The following is a 24,023-nucleotide window of genomic DNA, read 5'->3' as shown; positions in this document are numbered from 1 at the left end:
GAAATTGACAGGCTGATCCTAACATTCACTGGGAATCTCAAGGGACCTCAAAAAGCCAAAACAACTTAGGAAAAGGGCAAAGTTGGAAGACTTACACTTCCTGATTTCAAAGCTTTACTACAAAGCTACAGTAATCAAGATGGTGTGGTCCTGGCATGAGGACAGACATATAGACCAATGGAATAAATTGGAGAGCCCAGAATTATACCTTCACACATAAAATCGATCAATTTTCAACAAGACTGCCAAGTCTTTTCAACAAATGGTGCTGGGAAAACTGGCTAATCACAATCAAAAGGATGAGGTTGGACTTCTACCTTACATTGTATATAAAAATTAACTTTAAATAATCAAAGACCTAAATTTAAGAGCTAAATACAAAACCCTTAGAATAAAACAGGTGAAAATCTTCATCATCTTGGATTGAGCAATGATTTCTTGAGTTAATACACCAAAAGCATAGACAATAAAAAAAAATTGATCAGTTGAACTTCATCAAAATTTAAAACTTTATCCATCAAAGGACACTAACAAGAAAAGACAACCCACAAATTGGGAGAAGATATTTGCAAAACATATATTTGATAAGGGATTTAAATCCAGAGTATGTAAAGAACTCCTAGAACTCAACAGAAACACACACGCACACACACAAACCCAATTCAAAAACAAGCAAAAGATTTGAATAGATACTTCTCCCAAGAAGTTATACAGTTGGCCAATAAGTGCATGAAACAATGCTCAATGTCATTAGGAAAATGCAAATCAAAACCATGAGATACCACTTCACACCCATTAGAATGTCTATTATGAAGAAAGGGAAACTAACAAAAATTGGCAAAGAGACATTGAAACCCTTGTCCTTTGCTAGTGGAGATGTGAAATAGTGCAACCACTGTGTAAAAAGTTTGATGGTTCCTCAAATAGTTGAAAATGGAATTACCGTATGATCCAGTGATTCTTCTAGGTTTTTACCCCCAAAGAATTAAAAGCAGGGATTGAACAGATATTAGTACACCCGCGTTCATAGCAGCATTGTTCACGATAGCCAAAAGGTAGACATAACCCAGGTGTCCCTCAGTAGATGAATGGACAAGCAATATGTGATGTATACATACAATGGAATATTATCCAGCTATAAAAAGAAATGAAATTCTGATACATGTTACAACATAGCTTAAAAGCATTGTGCTGAGTGAAATCAGACATAGAGACAAATATTGTATGATTCCACTTATATGAGGTATCTAGACTAGGCAAATTCATAGAGACAGAAGGTTAGATATGAGGTTACCAAGAGACTGGGCAGAGGGAGAGTAAGTAGTTACTGCTAACATTTCTGTTTGGAATGATGAAAAATTCTGGACATGGATAGTGGTGATGATTATACAACATTGTGGATGTACTTAATGCTACTGAATTATACACGTAAAAATGGTTTAAATGGTTTACAAAAAAAGGTATTCCACAAAAAAAGCAACTGTTTCAACTATTTAAACATTGCACATGTAAATCAACTACACTCCAATAAAAAATTTTTTAAAAACTCAAAAAAAATAAAGAAGACATTGCACAAATGCGTTTCCTGAGGACAACTGTTACTACACAACAGGAATACTTTTTGTGTACTTCTTATTTTATAACACACAGTGTTTTTAAAAATGTCCTCAATACTCAAAATTTAATAAAATTAATGATCTTTCCTGCTTCATCAAGGACATTCTTAAGTGCAGCTAGCATTTTGGTTTTGTTTTTACTGCAAGTCATGGTGAAGAGTACAGTAGGCTCAACCCACCACTGCCTTTGTGCCTTCAATGCAAGTATCAACATAGTGAAAAGATGAATCATGTGGTATCTTATTATTATGGAAATGCTTTTAACATTGCAGACCCTCTGAAAGGGTTTCAAGGACTTTTAGGGATTGCATAGCACATTTTAAGAACTGCTGTATTGATGTACACATTTTAAAAATGCTATAGCCATATTATAGGGAATTGAAAAAGTAGTGGAAGGAAAAAAAGATTACTGCTGCTGTCATTTTGGTACAGTTCCTTCTAATCTCTTAAAGAGTAGGCTTGATGTTATACTGTTCCAGTACCACTTTATAATTCTGGAGCCAGGTAGGCTAATGTTATCCTTTTTTATGTTTGAAGCATTATACATTTCAAGGGAACAAAATATCAAGGCTGTTAAATAGATTTTAATAACTGCTGGTCCTATGGAGAGGTTGTAGCTGCTTAGATTGTTGTCTTGAGGGGTTCAGTGGATAAAGGTTCCTGGGTGGAATAGAAATATCTTCCTTGGGCTTGGGAAAGAGATATGACAGTGTCATAATTTGTTCCTTACTATTTTAGTCTAAAATTTATAGTTTTAGAAAATTTTTCTTATAATTTCTTCAGAAAAATTTTCTTTTGTTCCCTTCCTTCTATTCTTCAGGCAACTGCATTTACATGTATATTTGGCCACTTGGTTTTGTCCCACAGGCCACTGGTGCTTTGTTCCTTTTTTTCTCAGTATTTTGTTTTGGGGAGTTTCTATCACTGTGTTTTTGAGTTAATCTTTCCTTCTGCAGTACTTAATCTGCTGCAAGTCTCTTCATTTTAGTTTTCATCTCTAGAAGTTGGATTTAGATCTTTTTTATTTCTTCCGTGTCTTAACATATACGAGAGTTTCTCTTTTTGTACAAATAGAATATAGTTATATTTTTATATCCTTGTCTGTTAATTCTGTCATCCGTGTCACTCATGGATTTAATTCTGTTGATTTATTTTTATCCTCACTAAGTCATATTTTCTTGCTTCATTGCATGTTTGCTAAATTTTGATTGGATGCTAGACATTGTTAATTTTACTGTGGTAGGTGCTGGATACTTTTGTATTCGTATAAATATTCTTGAGCTGTGTTCTGGGATACAGCTGAATAGACTGATCCTTTTAAACTGCGTTAGGCAAGGCCAGAATAGCTTTTTTTTTTAGTTAACCTTTTTTTTAAAATTGAAGTATAGTTAATTTTGTAATACAGTGTTGTGTTAGTTTCAGGTGTACAACAGTAGTTCTATATGTGTGTGTGTGTGTGTATTCTTTTTCAGATTCTTTTCCATTATAGATATTGAATATAGTTCCCTGTGCTATGCAGGAGGTCCTTGTCATTTATCTGTTTTACATATAGCAGTGTGTATTTGTTAATTTGAAACTTCTAATTTATCTCCCCCTTACGCCTTATCCCCTTTGGTAACCATGAGATTTTTTTTTTCCCCTATGTCTGTGAGTCTATTTCTGTATTTGTAAATAAGTTCATTTGTATCATTTTTCTTTAAATTCTGCATGTAAGTGATATCATATATTTGTCTTTGTCTGACTTGCTTCACTTAATATGATAATCTCTACATCTGTCATGTTGCTGTAAATGGCATTATTTCATTCTTTTTTATAGCTGAGTAATATTCCTGTGTGTGTGTGCGTGTGCACACACATACACCCCCCCCCCCCACATCTTCTTTATCCATACATCACTTGATGGACATTTAGGTTGCTTCCATGTCTTGACTATTGTTAGTAGTGCTGTTATGAACATTGGGGTGTGTGTATCTTTTCAGATTAGAGTTTTCTCCAGATATATGAATAGCTTTTAATCTAGCCACATGCTAGATTCTACCCATGTTCTCTGAAGTACAAGATTTTTCCCCCCTCTCCTCCTCCTATGTGAGAACTGGGGAGTGTTTGCTGTACTACTTCCAGGTGGTTCTTTCCCCAACCTCAGGTATTTTCCTGTGTTTCATCAGTGCTCAGCTATAGATCTTCTGAGCTTGCTCTCCCTTTGCAACTCTCTCCTCTCTTGTATTCTGTACTGAGGACTCCAGCTACCATGGTTTCCCCAGACTCACAATTCTGTCTCCTCAACTCAAGAGACTATTAGGTTCTGCCTGAGCTCACCTCTATTTGTTTCCCCTCTCTTAGGGATCACAGACCTCTGCTACATGATGTCCACTGTCTGGAAACCATTATTTCATATATTGTGTCCAATTTTTTAGTTCTTTCAGGGAGGATAATTCCAGTCCCTGCAGTTCCATCTTGGCTGAAAGCAGGACTCTCAGTCTAAAATTTAATTTGGGATTTTTCCAAATTCAGATGTCATTAATATTTATCACGTGCTTGCTGTATGCCTGAAAAGTTCAAATGTGGTCTGGTCTTCTTTACTCGCTCCCTACCTCGCCGCACATATTAATTGGTCATGCCCTCTTTTATGTTAAACAAAATGAACATGGCCTTTGCCTTGATGTGTTTTTCACTTTACAGATGTGGAAACAGAGGCTCAGAAAGTTAGAATATGTTCCCCAAGTACATACAGCCAGTAAGTGCTAGGGCCTTTTTTTTTTTTTTTTTTTTTTTTAAGCTGGTAACCCAAATGTTTATTACCAATTACTTGGTTTTCTTTGTTTGAATGTAAAGGAATGATGATTGTGTATTTCATTTCACATTGCAGAAATGATCCCCTGGAGGCCGTATTTCAAGTAGTATATGAAATGGTAAACTACATAAACTTGGGGAAGTTAAAACATTTTAATAGGCATGTCTTTTGAAATCAAAAAAATGTCAATACTGTGATTTACTGCAGGATTAGGTATTCACATAGCAAGAGAATTTCACTGAAAATATTTCTGATAGAACGTAGGCTTGATTATGTAGATAAAGAGAGAGAGAATACCCTCCCTTGCCTCCCCTCAAAGAATCAGAGATGACTTTTATAAAACCAGAGCAGTATAGAGAAGTAGGCAGTGAACATCAAATAGAATGGGCAAAAGCCTTTTCTAATCACATTGCTCTAATAGTGCCAACCAACACTTGCTCTAAAACCATAATACTTGTGAAGTCTACAACTGCATTTAAATTAGAACATCTTAAAGAACAAGCTCAAAAGCTGGCTACAAGAATGTTTTTTTTTTTGCCAGGCTGTAGTATACAAAGCAGCAAATGCTTGCTGGAGATACCTGGTAGTGTGAAAGTGTTAGAAGTGTTGTGAACTTGAATCCTGGTAGTGTATTTTTTTACTTTTACTTACTGTGTATTGAACCTGAAATATATGTTTTCTTCAGAAAGCTTAAAAAACAATCCTATGTATTAAATTTGTTAAAGAAATGAAATAAAAAACTCCTTAGCATTTTTCTTTCCTCTTTGTTTAAACTCTCCCCCTAACTCCTTTTTACATGCAAAGTGCCCATCCTGCTTAGTGTCTAATAAAATGTATCTAAATGATTTAAGTATTCAGAGTTAATATTTAACTTGTTTCATTCTTAGTCTTACAATATTTTTCTCATATTATATACATTTAAAATAATTAGTTGAATGTTTTATTTTCCGAGTAACGTTGAACCAGTTTATAGTGATCCCCTTCCTTTTCTTCTTCTGATCTAACTTCAAAGAGCAGGATTTAAAAGCCACTTAGAAAGGAAATCTTTCATTATTATTTCTGTTAACAGTGAGCTTGAGCTGAGTTCTCTTGACATGAACCTTTGTGAAGGGCTTTTTAGGCCTGTATATGACTGAATATTATCTATTTTATTTTTTTAATCACTAAATTCAGGTGTTTTAGATTAGGTGAGTGGTTAAGGCACTGCTTAATAGCACAGTTTCTCAGTGACTTTCACTCAGTGGTGCACACACAGGTCAGTAAACACGTAGTGATGGCGTAGTGAGGTTAATGCCGTGTCGGGGGAGATGCTCAGTGTGTGAGCTGGATCACCCGGCTGGGCTCCTCTGCCATTTACTATCTCTATATATGACCTCAGACAGGTTGCTTCTCTTTGCCTCAGATACCTCATTTAAAAGTGCTTTCATAGGATTGTTGTATTTTAATGAATAAGTTAATGTTTAGAAAGCATCTAGAATAATGCATGGTTCACAAAAAGCAGGACCTAAGTATTTGATTTTTAAAAAAATTAGATATACACATTGAAAAATTATGGGAGGGAGAAAAATGTTGAGAAATATATATACTTCAAAATAGTTGAAGTAATAATTTTATGTCATGTATATTTTATCATAATTTAAAAAAAAAGTCATGGTTCAAAGGCTATCGAAATTTTCCTTATGCAAGTATACATTCAACAAGTATTTTTGAGATCTTTCTCTCAGTACATTCCAGGTGAACATCAGGCTTGAATTCATAGGTGGAAGGATGAGCCTGTATAGAGACCCCATATTCTCTTGGTGTCCTGTGGAGAGAAGTGCTTGAGTTGAGCACAGTTGGCTGTACCATGAGACTGGGCTCCAGGAAAGGAACTCAACCTACCCCGATGCACCCCTGCACTCTCTCTTTTTATGGGGGTCAATATGATAAGTGAGGTAAAAAGTGTGAGTTTGGGTGCCACCTATTTACAGGAGTTGCTGAGAACCAGCTTCCTGGTAACTAGAGACTGCGGAGGTCCCTTGGGCAGATGTTAGGAGGAGCCCCTGGTCCTAGTTAGCTTGTTGCCAAGCAACCCAGAAAGAACAAGATAACTATTCAGGAGTCAAATGCAGTAATCCAGGTGGGATGATAGTGGTTTGGACTAAGGTGGTAACTGGACTATGGTGGAAATAAAGTCATTGACTCTGTGAAATAATCGTATATTATATGTGTATATATATATACACACATACACACATATATAGCATATGAATAGCTTATTCCTCTGTTTGCTAAGTAGAATTTTATTATATGGGTGTAGCACAGTTTATTCACCTGTTGATGTACATTTTAGTTGTCTCCAGTTTTCGGCTGTTATAAACACAGCTAACAGGAACATTCATTTCCAAGTCTTTGTGTGGACATATATTGACTTACAGCATTATGTAAATTTAAGGTGTGCAACATGTTGATTTGATAAAAATTTTATTTCATTTTGATTATTCTGTGTGAGGGAATTGGCAGACAGACAGGTCATCTCCAGCAGTGTCGACAGTCTTATAGAGATATTCACAAATCTGTTTCTCTACTTGCTATCGCTTTCCCAAGCTGCCTGCTAAACATGCCATATTAATATCTTTCAGACATCTCACATTCAGCATGTCTGAACATTGAATGTATCCTCTTCATTAGCAAACCAACGTCCTCTTCTGAGTTCCCTCTGTTAGTATTATATAGTGGTGACAGGCGTGAGTTACTGAGACTGATTCTTGGATTAATTTCTTTCAACCAAGATTTTTTTCATCTATAAAATGGGGGTAATAGCAGAATCTATCTTAGAGGATTGTGAATGAAAATTATTAAATAATAAAAAATATAAAATGCCCAACACATAGTAAGCCCTTTAAAAGTATTAGCTTTATTAATATATTATTTTTTTAAGACCCTTGTCTCAGCTGCTCAGACTCAGTTTCAGGTTCATCATCGCTTCTCTCCTACTCAGTCATCTCATCTTCTTGGTTTTATTTCTGCAGTATCTCTCAAATCTATCTTATTTTATTGCCAATGTTTGGGCTCCCATTTCTGCTTTCTACTTTCTGCTTTCTACTGCAGTACCATTCTGATTGAGCTTGCCGCTTTTGTCGTTTCCTCCCTGTTTCATCTTGCATACTGCTGTCATTTATGGCCTCAAAACAGATTCGATGTCACTCCCCAGTTCTAAACACTCAATGACTTCCTGCTGCATTTGTAATGTCTCTCACCCCTGATAGTTAAATCTCTACATTTTGAGTCCTGCCTGTGTAATTCAGTTTTATTATGTGCTACCATGATTCTACATTCTAGCCATGTCCATTTATTTGCCAGTCCCTGAACTTCTAGCGAACCTTTGCTTTGGTCATTCCCTTGGCTTAGAATCCCTCTCCCTCCCATATTGTCTATTGAAATCTCATCTATTCTTTAAAGTCCAAGAAGCCTCCTAAATTATACTAGTTTTATAATTAGGGTGATTGAACCCCTTTTTTAAAAAATTTATGTATTTATTGGCTCTGTTGGGTCTTCGTTGCTGCATGCGGGCTTTTTTTAGTTGCAGTGAGCGGGGGCTACTCTTCGTTGTGGTGCGCAGGCTCCTCATTGCCATGACTTCTCTTGTTGCAGAGCACAGGCTCTAGGCGCGTGGGCTTCAGTAGTTGCGGCACATGCGCTCAATAGTTGTGGCTCACGGGCTCCAAAGCACAGGCTCAATAGTTGTGGCACACAGGCTTAGTTGCTCTGCGGCATGTGGGATCTTCCTGGAGCAGGGATCAAACCCATGTCCCCTGCATTGGCAGGCGGATTCTCAACCACTGCACCACCTAGGAAGCTCTATCCTAGTTTTAATTAATGGTTCGCCCACCCATGCTCTTGTGACACTTGTTTGTTTTTGTTTTTAAGAAGTTTATTTATTTATTTATTGGCTGTGTTGGGGCTTCATTGCTACACATGGGCTTTCTCTAGTTGTGGCCAGCGGGGGCGACTCTTTATTGTGGTGCATGGGCTCCTCGTTGCGGTAGCTTCTCTTGTTGTGGAGCATGGGCTCTAGGTATGCGGGCTTCAGTAGTTGTGGCACACGGGCTCAATAGTTGTGGCTTGCAGGCTCTAGAGTGCAGGCTCAATAGTTATGGCTCACAGGCTTGGTTGCTCTGTGGCATGTGGGATCTTCCTGGAGCAGGGATCGAACCCATGTCCCCTGCACTGGCAGGTAGATTCTTTTTTTAAAAAATTTTTATTAATTTTTATTTATTGGCTGCATTGGGTCTTCATTGCTGTGATGAGTGGGGGGCTACTCTTTGTTGTGCACAGGCTTCTCATTGCGGTGGCTTCTCTTGTTGTGGAGCACAGGCTATAGGTGCACAAGCTTCAGTAGTAGTGACACTTGGGCTCAATAGCTGTGGCTTGCAGGCTCTAGAGTGTAGGCTCAGTAGTTGTGGCGCACGGTCTTAGTTTTGCTCCGTGGCATGTGGAATCTTCTCGGACCAGAGATCAAACCTGTGTCCCCTGCATCGGCAGGCAGTTTCTTAACCACTGCGCCGCCAGGGAAATCCCAACAATTGGTTTTTATTGATAATTTAATACTCACCAAAGTCAGCCTAAATGTGTGAGTCTGCTTTGATAACTAGTCAGGGCCAGGAAGACCTTCTTTCCTGTGTTATCTGACGTTGTCTTTATTTATAGCTTTTTAACAAAAGTATGTTAAATTTGATAAAAATACCACTAATTAAATACTAAATACTACTAACTAAATAACTAAAATACTAATACCAGAGTTGTACAGAGACACAGAATCTTGAACTTGAGGAGAATTATTTTTCATGGAAAATATATTGAAAACGGCAGTGATGAAGAGTTTTCTGGTTTTGATGCCTCCAAACAAAAGAGCTTCAGCTAGATATAGAAAATTTCATCATCTTTCCCAAGTTTTGAGAATAGCAAAGTTAGTAGCTGCTTTAAGTTTGTTCAGAGAAACCATATGGAAATGGATGTCTGAATACTCAGGAGTTAAATACTTTCTACATATTTGATTAGATTCCATTAGAGCTGTCTCTTGCTCGGTATATAATTTGTTTTGTCTGTCTATGTATCTACATATTTTTTACTTTATTAAGTTCACAGGAAAAAACTTCTGAAAGGTGCTTGGTGGGTTTTGTCATTTGTCGGGTTAGGGTATGAGAAGTTTGGGAGGTTTCTGTATTACGTTACTGATATGCTTGTATATTCTTTAAGGAACTGATATAGAGAAATTGTCATCAGTTCTCAGGGTTAATATGCTTTTAGCTGCAGACAGATGCTGCAGTGTATGTAACTTACAGAGCTGACTTTCAGAACTTGGGTTAGTAAATTCAAAGGTTATTTTGAAATATAGAGAAGTCTGATTATATTCTTGAACTCTTTAGAAATAATGATGATAGTACCATAAGTTAATGTAACTTAGTGAACATTTGCTAAATGTTCACAATGAGTTTTAAGTATTGTTTTTTCCCAACCACACTAAAAACCAAAGGTATTAAGTTACAAATATTATGTCTCTGTAATGTGTGCTTTAATGAGAATGTATCACATTAATCATTTAAAAATATTGACTTGAGTGTAAGTGATCTGTTTTACATGAGTTAGGAAAGAAGGAATATATATCTGTGAAAAAATAAATCTTTTCCAGTAGTAACTACAGTGGAGAAAAATGGCAAATACTACTCACTGCCTTAACCAGCTGGTCAAGGTTAACATCATCAGTGATGTCATGTGGACTTCATGTACCCTCCAGTATGATGTGGTGAGACTGGCACTTCACTTCTGTGATATTGTGTCCATAAACTCATAATCCCAGTCAAAGCATGATAAAAACATTGGCTAAATACAAATTGAGACATGTTCTACAAAATACCTAACCAGTACTCCTCAAAACTGTTAAGGTCATGAAAAACAAGGAGAGACAAGCTATTACAGACCAGGGGAGACTAAGGAGATATGACGAATAAGCATAACATAGTATGCTAGATTGGATCCCAGGATAGATAAGGACATTAATGGAAAAAACTGGTGAAACCTGAATAAAGTCTAGGGTTTAGTTAATAGCACTGTACTGATGTTGGTTTCTTAGTTTGGGCAAATGTACGACAGTAATATTAAGGGAAACCAGAACTGAAAAGAGGGGTATGTGGGAATGCTTTATACCATTTTTGCAACTTTTCTGTAAATCTGAAATTCCAAAATAAAGAGTTTATTTAAAAAAATAAGTCATATTTTTCAAGTCTATAAATTTGTGCTCACCACTGCAGGGCATAGAGTGTGTAAGACACCTTCACTGCCCCTGCCCTTAAGGAGCTGTCATTCAGTTGGGCAATAGGACAACTGATAAAAGTAGGACACGTTGAAGCCAGCACAAAGTATGAACAAGATGCTGTGGAGCATTGAGGAGTGGGGATGTCTTGAGTTTGAAAGGAGGCATTAAATGAAGACTGGGAATACTTCCCCCCACCTCCAGCATGCACACCAAGAAGATAGCATTTAAGATGAATTGTGAAGGGGCAGGATTTCAGTAACTACAGTCTGGAAAGGAAATGTGTACCATGCTAGCAAACCTGGGCTGTTGAATCACAGACCAGCTCTGCCACTTACTAGCTCTGTGACCTTGGGCAGGTTATTTGAGGTCACTAAGTCTTTGTTTCTCCTTGTAAAATAGGATTAGTAATTTCTATTTCAAAGCATTATTATGAGAACTAAATAAGGTATACATGTAGCTTAACAAAATATCTGATACATTGTGAGCTCCTAATGTTAACTATTAGAGAAGGAGAGGACATTTATTCAATAATAACACCATCACTGAAGGCCTGGGGCCTGGAAAGTATAGAATATTTTGGGAAATACTGAGTAGTAGTATATGTCTAGAAAAGTGATTCAGGACCGTATTGTGAGTGCTTTGACTTATAAACAGAGCACTTTGAACTTTTTTGGCAGTTATTGGGAAGTCATTGAGGATTTTGGTGTAGGAGGATTAAGGAGATTGAGTCTCTGTTTTAAGATTAACTTGATAGAAGTACAAGGGGCATGTTGGAGATTCTCCTGTGGACTTCTGCCTTCCCTTTTACCTGTGAATTAGATTAGTGTTTCTTTAGCTTTAAAATTCTATGAAACAGCTCAAAAATGTTCTGAATGATAATGTGTTGTAATCTGTTACTATGTAATTTGGGGGGTCTCAAAAGCAGGACCATTAGTATATTATCAAATATACTTAATATGTGCTTAATGAAAAAGGTCGTTGATATTTTTAGATATATTGGCTTAGAACTTTTTTTAATAGGTGATGGTTTTTGCTTCACGCCTCTCGTTTTTTTTTTAGCAGTTTAAGCAGATAAGAGTTAAACAGTACTTCACTGACTTCCTGTGAAGCTTTGTTGAAAGAAGTTCCGTTGTATCTATTTTTAAAGCTGATTACTGTGAGCAGAGGATGCTGCTATTGAGTTATAAATGTCATCTCAGTATGTTTCTCGCTCAGCATTCTTTGGATGACACTAGTGTTTGCATATAAGGTTTTGGAGTTTAATGAATAGAAAAAGCAGTGCAATTATCACTGATAGGACCAGTAAATGAAATACTTAAAAGCATTGATCACTTCACTGTGGAGCAGTATGATTATTTATCATCATTTATATAGGTTTTACAGCCCACACCGTGGCTGATTGGCAGAGTGAGTTATACTGTGACCTCATTTGGGAAATATTTTACAGCTCCAGAATGGTATTGTATAATGTTGTGCAGCTTGTTTGTCAGTCGTATTAAGTATTAATCATTCTGATATTTACCCACTGGGAAGTACAGGATCATTGGGTCTACAGATATTATTAAAATAGATTATTGGGGCTTCCCCCCAATGTTTTATTATAAAATTTTTCAGGCATACAGGAAAATTGGAAGAATTTTGCAGTAATTATATACCTATTACCTAGATACTACAGTTAACTAAATTATTGTTTTCAAAGGGAAAGTTCCACTTCTCTTTTCAAAAATCAAGGAAAGTTCTGAGTCTTTGAACCTTTTTCACATGCAATAGTATTTTCACATAGCTGAGGTGATTTTTGATGTTTCCATGTTATTTCTTTAGACATGATAAAAATCTTTGAGTAAAATAATTCACAACACATTCTGGAATTAAGCATATTCCTAGTGTTGTAGATAACTTTTAATTTATCCCCATATATGGTTCATACAATTAACTGTTCATTGAAATTCCGTAAGATATAAGTTTATTTACATTCCTTGCAGGCAGAAATAAAATATACTTTTAAAAATTTACTATTTCTTGACGTAGTTTCTCATCCTCTGTCACATAAGGATAAAATGTTAGCTTTCTTTCTCTCATGTCTTTCTTCTTCAGTATTATTATGAAATTAAACTGCTGAAGTTAAGGTTTCTTTTCCAGTTTCAAATCAGCGTATGATATAGCATAGATTTGTACATTTTTATAAATAGAAAGATATCTTTAAGAGCAATTGGTTCCAGCTTCCTTATATTACATTGGAGTCAATGGGGGCCCAGAGAGTTTATCTGTCACAGGACACAATAAATTAGTGGGAGACCAGGAAATACATTTTAGATTTCTAGTTGTCTTGACTATCATCACATATGTTTTCAGCTACTCCTTTTGTAGAAGGAATAAGCAGAGCATGCCTGTCAGTTATAGAATTTATCTCTGAGTATCAAAATGGAGTTTCAGAAAAAGTAACCATAAGTGAGAATATATTTATGAATACATTGGACTGATTGTTTTGTAAGTCATTTAATTTTTTTCTAGAAGATCTCAATCTCTTAATATTTATTTCTCAACAATTTTTTTCTTCTTGAAACTTTTATCATACTTCTAAGGGTTGGAACATTCTTGTTAAAACAAAAAAGAGAGTACTCGCTGTACTTGTCTTAAACATTAATAAATACATTTTAATATAGCGGGTTAATATATCTCCTTGCACTATGTTCTTTTTTCCATTTCCTCTTTCTCTGCAAAGTACTTTGTGGCCAAGAGTTACAAGGCAGCTTGTTTTTCAGTATTTTGTATAGTAGAAAATGCATTGGTTGGCATCATTTGAGGAGTTTTCTGTTTATCTCATATTCATACAAAGGCTACTTTTCAACAGTGTCTTGCTTGATCTGTAGAAATGGTTATTGTGGTTTCTATCAGGTCATACTCATATCTTTCTACTTTTGAAGCTAAAACAGGAGCTATAATTGTGCATTTAATTTTTATATACTTACATATTGGTGACATCTAGATCTTAGTCCCTTATTAGCTAAAATTATACACAGAAAAATGTATACCATTACTTTAGGCCTGAGGTACAAAGGTACATTGGCTTTTAGAGTAGGACCTGAGGTAGAGGGGCGAAAACTCACACCAGTCTCGAACCTTTTTAAAAATTGACACTACATAGTGAATCAGCATTTGATTATGGGGAAGTTGAGAGAGGACAAGCGAAGAGAAAGATGGAAACTCTAGAGCAGAATTTGCAGTTACTTAGATGTAAATGGTTAGCATTAAAGGTAGTAAGAATGACCTCCTTCTTCAAATACTGAGTTAAAGTAAAGCTTGTATTGATACTGCTTGCTGCTACTCAGAGTTAAGAAGGAACAGTTTTGTCTTCAGGGCATTTACCAAAAATTGAACAGTTGTGTTCCTTTGTGGATCTTTGGAGAAATTTTAGAACATATTATATGAATTGAAGTAACTGCTGACAATTTTGAAACATATTGCTTACTTGTAATAAGCCCAAATATCCATCATGCCTCATTGTTGTAAGTTTACATGTTTAGACAGATATTGCTGATTAAATTCTGCTCTGTACACTGTAGACACTGAACCATAAGCCTAAGGCCTTAAAATGTTATCAAACAAAATTTCAACTCAGACCGCTTACAAAATACTCTGACCCATGGGCTTTTATAGATCCTTTTTTTTCCTTTTAAGAAGTGTGATGCTTACAGTGCATATCTCTGGTGGTTTTAAGAAATGTAAGCTGGCTTTTTCGGCAGTGCATCCGTGAGTACAAAAGTGTCTTAAATTGATTTTCAGTAACTATTTCAGTCAGCACTTCAGATTGCTCTTAGGCACCTGGTGCCATTGCATCCCTATGGTCAATAACTTTCACCTTTTTGTGGCTTACATCACAAATTAAAAAAGCTTTTTGTCCATTGTATTTTGGTATGTATATTTTATCTCTGATCCAGCAAAGTAGTGGATACCTGGTAGATCCTCAGTGGAAAATTATTTGAAGAGTCAAAGATGCCGACATGGCCATCGTCCAAAGACTCACTTCCTGCCTTCACTTCAGAATTGGCTTAAAAATCAAGTCAGAGAGGTTCCTAAGACCACCCTCTCTAAAACGGCAACTTTACATGCCTCTCTTCTCATACTCTGCTTTGTTTTTCTTCAAAGTCTTTTTCTCCTACTGCCTGACGCTCTGCCATGGGGATGTGAATGCTGTAAAACCAGGAATTTTGTTTCATTCATTGTATCCATCCCTAGTGCCTGGCACATTGTGTTCAGTCAGATGTCTTCTGAAGGTATAGTAAAGGTTAGAAATGATGCCAGATGCCAAAGGGATATAAATATACATCAGAAATGAATTCAGCCCTTGTGTACACAGATAACTATAGTACAGAATAGGTTCAGATGACATAAGGGAACTGCAGTGAAAATATTGGGGGTATTTTAGAAGTTTATTACTTATAGCTGGCTTCTTAGGAAATGACATTTAAGCTGGGTCTTTTTTTCAAACTAAGGAACAAATAAAGCAGCGGTTCAGAGGTGGGAAAGTGAATAAGGATAGTATGTATAAGAAAAGGTAAAATGTTCAGTTTGGCTAGAATATACTAGTGAAATTAGTTATAAAGGTAGATTAGACCCAGGTTAGTGGAAAGTCTAAAAATCAAAGTTGAGTTTGGATTTTGTCCCATTGGTACTATAGAAATTGTTTTTCCCCGCTCCTTAAAAGGCAGTTATATGTCGTGTGATTGAATGTGCATAGGAATAGACTGAAGACAGAAGTTTGAGTTACGGAGTATGTGGTGCAGGTGGCATGGAGTACCTGTTAGAATAATAATACAAATCCAAAGGTGGTTTGACAACAAATGATCAGCAAATGACAAGTCAGATACAGAGAATAAAGAAAATGGAAGCAGCTAAGATGACCGACTCTAAGGTTCTGAACTTGTGGGAAGTGAGATGGTCATTAAATACAGAAAGTAGAGAAGATGAATAAAGAGCAGGTTTGGGAAGGAAGGTTATTTTGAGAGTTATTTAAATAAGTAAATTATAATTATTTAAATAAGTAAAGATTTATTTAACTCCAACTAACGAATTTGTTTTTTTTTTCTCTTAAATTGAACTATAGTTGATTTGCGTTTCAGGTGTGCAGCAAAGTGATTCAGTTGTATATATGTATTCTTTAAGGTTCTTTTCCATTATAGGTTATTACAAGATATTGAATATAGTTCCCTGTGCTCTACAGTAGGTCCTTGTTGGTTATCTGTTTCGTATGTAGTAGTGTGTATCTAGGTTCCCAGTTTATTCCCCACCCCGCCATCCCCAAGGAAGGTTAGTTTAATTTTGAACATGTTGCTTTGAGGTGCTAGCATTTGAATCGAGAAATGCAATAGGCAGTTGGAAAACTACCAGGGCCTAATATTTGGGAATTTTTTTGCAAAGCAGTTTTTGAAGCCTTGAGATTGCAAAGGAAGAGTCAAGAGAGTATATGGAGAAAGAAAGGAAAATGATGGAGAGCAAATTCTTGGGAAATAGTTATATTAGGAGAGTAGAAGGAAGAGCCAAATGAAGAACAAAAGCAAGTAGGAGAACCAAGAGAGGATGACATTGGAGAAACTAAGGCAAGACATTTTCAGGAAGAAGTAAGTTTCAAACCTGTTTCTTCCAAAAAGAGTTCTGTTGTAACCATGGGAGTGTGATATATATTTTTTTTATCATATACATTATTCTCTTTACACATAGTAGGTTCTCAACAATTTAGCATATCTTAAGGGAGTCATGGACTCTCTCCTGCTTATCTTTAAGGATTAACATTTGACAAAATGTTATATTAAATATTGAGGTTTAGTCCACTGTGCCAGTCTGGCATCCTGCTGAAGACTTTAGGAAGTCGTGGGACTGATCTGTGCTTTGCAAATTTTCTGTCCTGTTGTTTGTGATATATTCTCGATAGTTTTATTTTTGTGTCCTCTTTGGTAAAACAGTGAAAGTCCTAACCAGCAATAATCGAAGCCTCTCAGAATGCCTTGAGGAAAACAGTTAATGGAGTTTAGGGATTGGATAAGTGCTTATACTTTTTATCTTACTTGAGCTATTTAGCGTATGAATTATTTTAGACTGTCTTCAAAGAATATTAATTTTATCACTTTTGTGGGTGCTTTCAGAAATAGGAAACTAGAAAGAGTATAACTTGATACAAGTGCAAGAAGACAAATATCAAAAAACTGAAGCTAATTTGTTGAAAAGCTGATTAGAAAGATTTCAGCAGTATTTTGCAGAAAAGTTAGAGCTATAGAGACAGTGCAGCATTTTATCCAGGAAAGACAAAGATGGGACTAGTGGTGACCCTCTAGTGTAGCATTAAAAAAGAAAAATCTATCTGTATTAAAGAGAATTTTTAGGCAATAAAATTGATCATAAATTGACTGAAAACTTTATAGTCCATATGACAAGAATTGACTTTTGAATACATAAATACAAATTATCGAGGCATGGGAAAATAAGCAAGTGTAATAGTAGCTGGTTTGGTGTATAGCAATATCTAAGGCATCTGCATCTTGTCCTGCGTGGCAGTACCATAAAAGATAACACAGCTAATCTGATCAAAGTACACACCTGAAAGTAGAGACATCATCTGGTGTGTTAAATTGGTACTTTATAACCACCGCCATTAGACAGAGATTGTTAGAATAAAGTTAACTGATTGTTAAAGCATAGTAGTAGCATATGCACTTATGTAGAAGTTTTTACATGGTTTGGATGTTAGCCTTTCATTTTTGGTAAAGGAAGAGAAGTTTAAGTTCCTTAAAGAGGAAAACTTACCTCTTTTAAGTCTGATTTAGTGAAAATATTTGTTAGGTCTGAATATTTAAGTAGTCCTTTATTTATTTATTTATTTATTTATTTATTTATTTATTTAATTGGCTGTATTGGGTCTTCGTTGCTGCACACGGGCTTTCTCTAGTTGCAGTGAGTGGGGGCTACTCCTCGTTGTGGTATGCGGGCTTCTCATTGCGGTGGCCTCTCTTGTTGCAGAGCTTGGGCTCTAGGCGTGTGGGCTTCAGTAGTTGCGGCACATGGGCCCAATAGTTGTGGCTCATGGGCTCTGGAGTGCAGGCTCGATAGTTGTACCGCATGGGCTTAGATGCTCAGTGGCATGTGGTATCTTCCTGGGGCAGGGATTGAACCCATGTCCCCTGCATTGGCAGGCGGATTCTTACTGACTGTGCCACCTAGGAAGTCCCTAAGTAGTCCTTTCTATTGAGGATTTTAATTTATTTTTAATTTAGATGAGTTGTAGTAATTTAAACATCCAGATTAGTTTATTCAAAGCAGGAAATAATATATCTTGCTTTTCTAACATTTCTTTTGTGAGTGAATGGTTATAGCAGTGTACAACTTCTTACACTTATTTGTTGAGTCCTCTTTATCTGTCATCCTAAAAAAGTAAATTTGTTCATGTAAGTTTATGCTCAGTTATTAGGCCTGATTAAGGTTAAAAGTCTTAAAATAGATTACTGTTAAAATTTTTTTTCTAATTTACCATATAACATCTGTTTGAACGGAGGGAAAGTAGTGAACCTAGTGAATGCAGCAGTCTTTCTTGCAATATAATTACACATCTAGTGCTGTGAATTCAGCACATTTAAAATAAAAATAATGTTATGTGTTCATTTAATGATTGCACTTCTGATCATTTTGTAGGCGAAACCTAACCAAACTGTCCCTGATCTTCAGCCACATGCTGGCAGAACTAAAAGGAATCTTTCCAAGTGGACTTTTTCAAGGAGACACATTTCGGATTACTAAAGCAGATGCTGCGGAATTTTGGAGGAAAGCTTTTGGGGAAAAGTAAGTCTCAAAATAATGAATTTGACCTATGGAGAACTGAAGCTTGTGTTTTAGGCTTTTGCTTAGTTTTTTATTGATGGAATATTTAAAGTATGGGAAACAAAAAAATAATGTATGTGTACCTACTTCCCAACTTTGGTAAATATTAACTTTTTTTTTTGCTCTGATCATTTTCTTTAAGAGAAATAAACCTTTGCAGTTCCGTTGAAACCCATGCTCTTTGATTGAATACTCTTTCTTTCCTCATCCATTATGCTGTTAATGGACATTTACATTTCAAGTTATTTGCTATTGCAAAACAGTGCTGCAGAGGACAGAATTGTATTTGTCTTCATATGCAAGAGTATCTTAATAGTTACATACCTAGGAGGGGAATAGCTGAGTCAGGGGGTTTCACATCTTCTGCTTTGCCAAATATTGCCTGATTGCTTTCTACAGTGGTTTGTACCAGTTTATATTCCTGTAAGTAGTGTATGCGCATTCCAGTAGCTCTGCAATTTGGCTGACATGGGTAATATGAATTGGTATCATACTTTGCTTTATATTCCTAATGACAAGGGAGTGTGAGCACCTTTTCACATTTGTCACCAATCAAGATTCTTATTCTGACTTGCCTGTTCCTATTTCTGACTTGTCCGTTTTCCTATTGAGTTGTCTTTGTCCTCTTGTAAGGTACTAATTCTTTGTTAGTCGCTTATATTAGAGATATCTTCTCCTAGTCTATGGCTTGTCTTTCCACTTTGTTATATTGTCTTTTTGATATTCAGAAGTTTAAAATTATATAGACAGATTTATGAGTCAAGTTTATGTTTCTAAGTATCAATATAAATGTTCTTGAATATCCTCTGAAATTTTGGATCAAAGAACTGTAAAGGTAGAAAACAGTAAAATTTTTCTATTGAATATACAGATCCTAAGGTAAGTCTCTCTTTAAATGCTTTTTTTTTTTTTAGTTGAAATATAGTTGATGCACACTATTAAATTAGTTTCAGGTATATACTACATACTGATTTGATGTTTGTTAAACACTTGCTTTATTTTAAAAAATCGTGTTTAAACATTAAACATAGAATAATTAATAATTAAGTGATTTTTAAAAAACTTAGTTGAAGAGGATGGGAATGAGTTTAACTTTTGTTCCTTTAACTTAATAACTACCAACATTAGAAAAGAGTTTGAAACTCCACTTGATCTCTTACTTTCAAGTGGGTGATTACATAAACTTTTCAAAGGCAATGAGATTTTATTTTTTTTCATGATCTTGAGAAATAGAAATCCCACAGTATCTTTTGCTAGCCATATCTGGGGTTTAATCATTCTTATGTTAAATAATTTCTTCTTTGTCTCTATCAGAATTCTGTCTTCCTGTACCTTAAGCCTATATTCCCTCTAGTCTAGTCCTTGATAGTGTGCGTTCCTCAGAAGAACACATTGTTTTATGTGCTTTTAAAAAGTTTAAACCCAGGCTTTCAGTTAGTGAAGATCTGGCCACAGGTTATATCTGTTATACAGAAAGGATAATCTCATCTCTCTTTCCATGCTTCTCTAATAGAACAAATGTCTGAAGAAAGATGAGAAAGGGAATTAACTTTGACAAAAAAAATCCTGCTAAAGAAAGGTGGGAAAAGATGTCTCTGTTATTAATTTACTCATTAGAAAGTTAAGAAATGTATAATTTATGCCCTTTCTGTTCTCAGTGTAAAGTGTAGTTCAGCTTCTTTAAGGAAATTGAAGTTGATATTGAGAGCTTAATGTGGCTCTTTTCCTTGAATGTAGCCTGGAATTATCTATTATCTCACTCTGTGCCTTCTCTCCCACCCCCACTCCCATCCTAGAACAATAGTACCTTGGAAGAGCTTCAGACAGGCCCTTCATGAAGTACATCCCATCAGTTCTGGGCTGGAGGCCATGGCTCTGAAATCCACAATTGACCTGACCTGCAATGATTATATTTCAGTTTTTGAATTCGACATCTTTACGCGACTCTTTCAGGTAGGATACTAAAACATTGGTTAGACTAGTTATTGCTACTTTTTTGAAGAGAAACATTTTTAAAAGATAGCATTTGGGATTTTGCCTATTTTAAAATTTATTTTTATTCATTCTAGAATAAATATATATGTATTTTTTATATATATATATTTTTTGTAAAAAGAATAACTATGTAATCTGCTTTATTCCCCTCATATTATGATCTTTCTGTATTATTAAATATTCTTTACATCATTTTAATGGTTGTAGAACATCCTAAAAATGGGTATAATGTATTTAATGAGTTCAGTTATTGAACATTTATGTAAGTTTCCAGCATTTTCTCCTATGGTATTGAAATTCTTGATTGTTAATATTGAGATGTATTGATGCTTCACAAAGAACTCATTTCTTTTTCTAAAAATAATGTGTGATGTGCCACCTTGCATAAACCTTTGTTTAGAACTTCTTACTTGCACATCTAGGCCTTGCCCTGTTTCTCTGTTTTTGTTTGTTGTTTAACCTCACTACTATTTGTTAGAGCTGCTTGAAAATTTTCTGAATTTCGTTTTGTACAGTTAAGTTTCTCCCTATAAGCATATATTCTTTTCTTCTTAGCTTTTCAGAATTCTTATTTCCCAGACATGTTTGTCTTCTCTTAAAGTAACAACATGATTCAAAATTTGTGACACCAAATGGAGAATTTATAATTGAGATTTGAGATTGTTTTTCCTTCTGTTCTTCATTGCTCTGAGGCTGGTTGTATGTCTTGAGCCAAATGATCTGATTAATCTCTTGTTTCCTTAGCCCTGGTCATCTTTGCTCAGGAACTGGAACAGTCTTGCTGTAACTCATCCTGGTTACATGGCTTTTCTGACATATGATGAAGTGAAAGCTCGGCTCCAGAAATTCATTCACAAACCTGGCAGGTCAGTGCGATGAAGCAAAGAGGCTTATTCACCTGAATTTTATTCTCTTGTGACTTTTGCTAAAGTAGAGGAGACAGGATCTTCTACTAGTTCCCCGGTGGCCACGTTTCTGCGGTAGGATCAATGTCTGTTTATCAGAGAAATTGACTTATCTTTTGGTCTGGAGACATTGAAGAATCTATTATTGATGGTCCTTTTGATTTTTGTCTCTATCTTGTCTTCCACCCCAATACAAGCGTATTAAAGATTTTGTTTCTCTCTATTCTCAGTTACATTTTCCGGCTGAGCTGTACTCGTCTGGGTCAGTGGGCTATTGGGTATGTCACTGCTGATGGGAACATTCTCCAGACAATCCCTCATAATAAACCTCTCTTCCAAGCGCTGATTGATGGCTTCAGGGAAGGCTTGTGAGTACCTACTGTTTGTCATCTGCTAGAGTCTAGGAACTGAAGGGCTGTAAAACTGCACCATTAATGACTTTATTCCAGGTTTCTCCTACAGATTAAGATTCAGGACACATATTAACAGTTTATATTGTTTGGATTTTCAGCTTCTGTAGGACTTTTGTTTTTATTTAAAAAGGATTCCTTGGGTGAAATTATTTGTCTCTACTGCTCACTTGTTACCCTGAGTAAACTTTATCTTTCTTTTTTTCCAAATGTTAACTTATTTTCAAGTCTATATTAGATTTTTAAATATACCAACTAGCAGAAACTGTTACCAGTTGTTTGATCAGCCAGCGTTAGAATGATCGGATGTTCCTGATGGCAGCAGGCTCAGTGGCCTTCATCTGCCTTCATTCTAACTTTGCTGTGACTTGGCAGCATGTCTTCAGGCTGTGGGCTTTTGTAATCTCTGCTAATATTTGTGGCTAAGTTCTTATTTATTCCAGAATTGCTATTCCTTTGGGAATTCAAATTGATTATCAGTTGGTAAGCACTAAAAATACCAACAGTTGACCAGGTATCAGAAAAATACTTGTGTTTTAAAGTGATTAGGAAAATCCATTTTCCATTATACATCATCTTCTACAGTAACATTGGAGCTGAAAGGGGTACTTCCCCAAATGTCAGAGTGGTTTGATGCTAGAAGCTTCCTGGTAGTGATTCAGTGGCTTAATTTGCTTCTTGTTACATTTCTTTTAAGTTGGTGTCTCTCAGTATTAAATCTGTAAACCAGGGTATTTCAGATCTTTGGTCAAAGCAAATGTCATATACATTAAGAATTTACACTTTGTGGCCATCCACAGATTAAAATAGGAGTTGGTAAACCATGGCCCACAGACTAGGTCTTTTGGTACAGCCTGCGTCTAAGGTAGTTTTTCCTTTTTAAGGTGTTGTTAAAAAAAACAGTCAAAGAAGAATATGTGACATAGACTTATGTGGGTTGCAAAGCCTGAAATATTTACTATCTGGCCCTTTACAGAAAAAGCTTGTCAACCCCTTGATTAAAATAGAGCCTGTGGCATTGTGCCCTGGAGAAAGAATATCAGTGTTCGAAGAGTATCTTCTTGGAACTGATCTGTGTTATTTAATTCTTTTGAAGTACTAGTAAAATTTATCTTTGCACTTATGCACGATTGCTGTTTTAGAGTGAGAGAATTCCTAGGTGACATTTATCTATATTAATAAGCAGTGATAAATTGGCTTCAGTAGAACCCCAAGATTGGTTACTCATTTTACAGCTATTTATTTCCTGATGGACGGAATCAGAATCCTGACCTGACAGGCTTATGTGAACCAACTCCCCAAGACCACATCAAAGTGACGCAGGTAAATTTTGTTTTACATTATAACCATATTGCTAGAGCCAAGCTTTTGTATATTACTTTATAGAACTGACAGTAGAATTATATTAAGTGATTGGAACACTTAAATTTTAAACCACTGACTAGATTAGTGAATTTACGTGTGTGGGGTTTCTTTTTAAACTGTGCTTCTTAAAATACGGACTTCCCTTATGGTCCAGTAGTTAAGACTCCACGCTTCCATTGCAGAGGGCACGGGTTCGATCCCTGGTCTGAGAACTAAGAACTAAGATCCCGCATACTGCATGGTGTGGCCAAAAACAAAAACAAAAAAGGACCAAGACTAGGTGCTTTCTGTTTTAATTGATCACTGTTGTGACACTTTTATACAAGCAAAATTAGTATTAAAAGTAACAGTCTTCAATTTTCCTATTTTTATTTAGCATTTCCAGTCATTCATTCATTCAGCAAATTTGCAATAGGCTGAATAATCTCTTAATTTTTTTTAATCAAAGGAACAATATGAATTGTACTGTGAGATGGGCTCCACTTTCCAACTGTGTAAAATATGTGCCGAAAATGATAAAGATGTGAAGATTGAGCCCTGTGGACACCTTATGTGCACATCCTGTCTAACATCCTGGCAGGTATGGACCCAAACCATGCTTTTTCTCAGCTAAGTAATCACAGTGAAGAGTTGGGGATTATATATCCTTTATGGATATAAAGAATGGCCTGGTTTGTGGGGTAGGTTCGAAACTTTTGATTCTTTTTTCATTTCTAGGGAATGTATTTTTAGTGGACGAATATTTTAAGAACTTTCAGATGTGTCTGTTACTATCTCCTG

General features: G+C 35.8%; 1 protein-coding gene across 1 annotated transcript in view; it reads left to right on the top strand.

The window, feature by feature from the left end:
• CBL (Cbl proto-oncogene) overlaps nucleotides 1-24,023 on the top strand; it is a 96,509-nt gene that overhangs the window by 37,739 nt on the left and 34,747 nt on the right. The window contains exons 3-8 of the mRNA XM_057748724.1: nucleotides 18,383-18,529; nucleotides 20,365-20,521; nucleotides 21,308-21,429; nucleotides 21,699-21,836; nucleotides 23,114-23,201; nucleotides 23,692-23,823. Of these exons, the coding sequence (XP_057604707.1) occupies nucleotides 18,383-18,529; nucleotides 20,365-20,521; nucleotides 21,308-21,429; nucleotides 21,699-21,836; nucleotides 23,114-23,201; nucleotides 23,692-23,823 (784 nt within the window). The remainder of the gene's footprint in view (nucleotides 1-18,382; nucleotides 18,530-20,364; nucleotides 20,522-21,307; nucleotides 21,430-21,698; nucleotides 21,837-23,113; nucleotides 23,202-23,691; nucleotides 23,824-24,023) is intronic.

The sequence above is a fragment of the Hippopotamus amphibius genome, chromosome 9 (genome assembly GCF_030028045.1).
Source record: "Hippopotamus amphibius kiboko isolate mHipAmp2 chromosome 9, mHipAmp2.hap2, whole genome shotgun sequence".
Lineage (NCBI taxonomy): Eukaryota > Metazoa > Chordata > Mammalia > Artiodactyla > Hippopotamidae > Hippopotamus > Hippopotamus amphibius.
The sequence above is the reverse complement of the archived record's forward strand: the minus strand, read 5'-3'. Positions and strand labels throughout refer to the sequence as shown.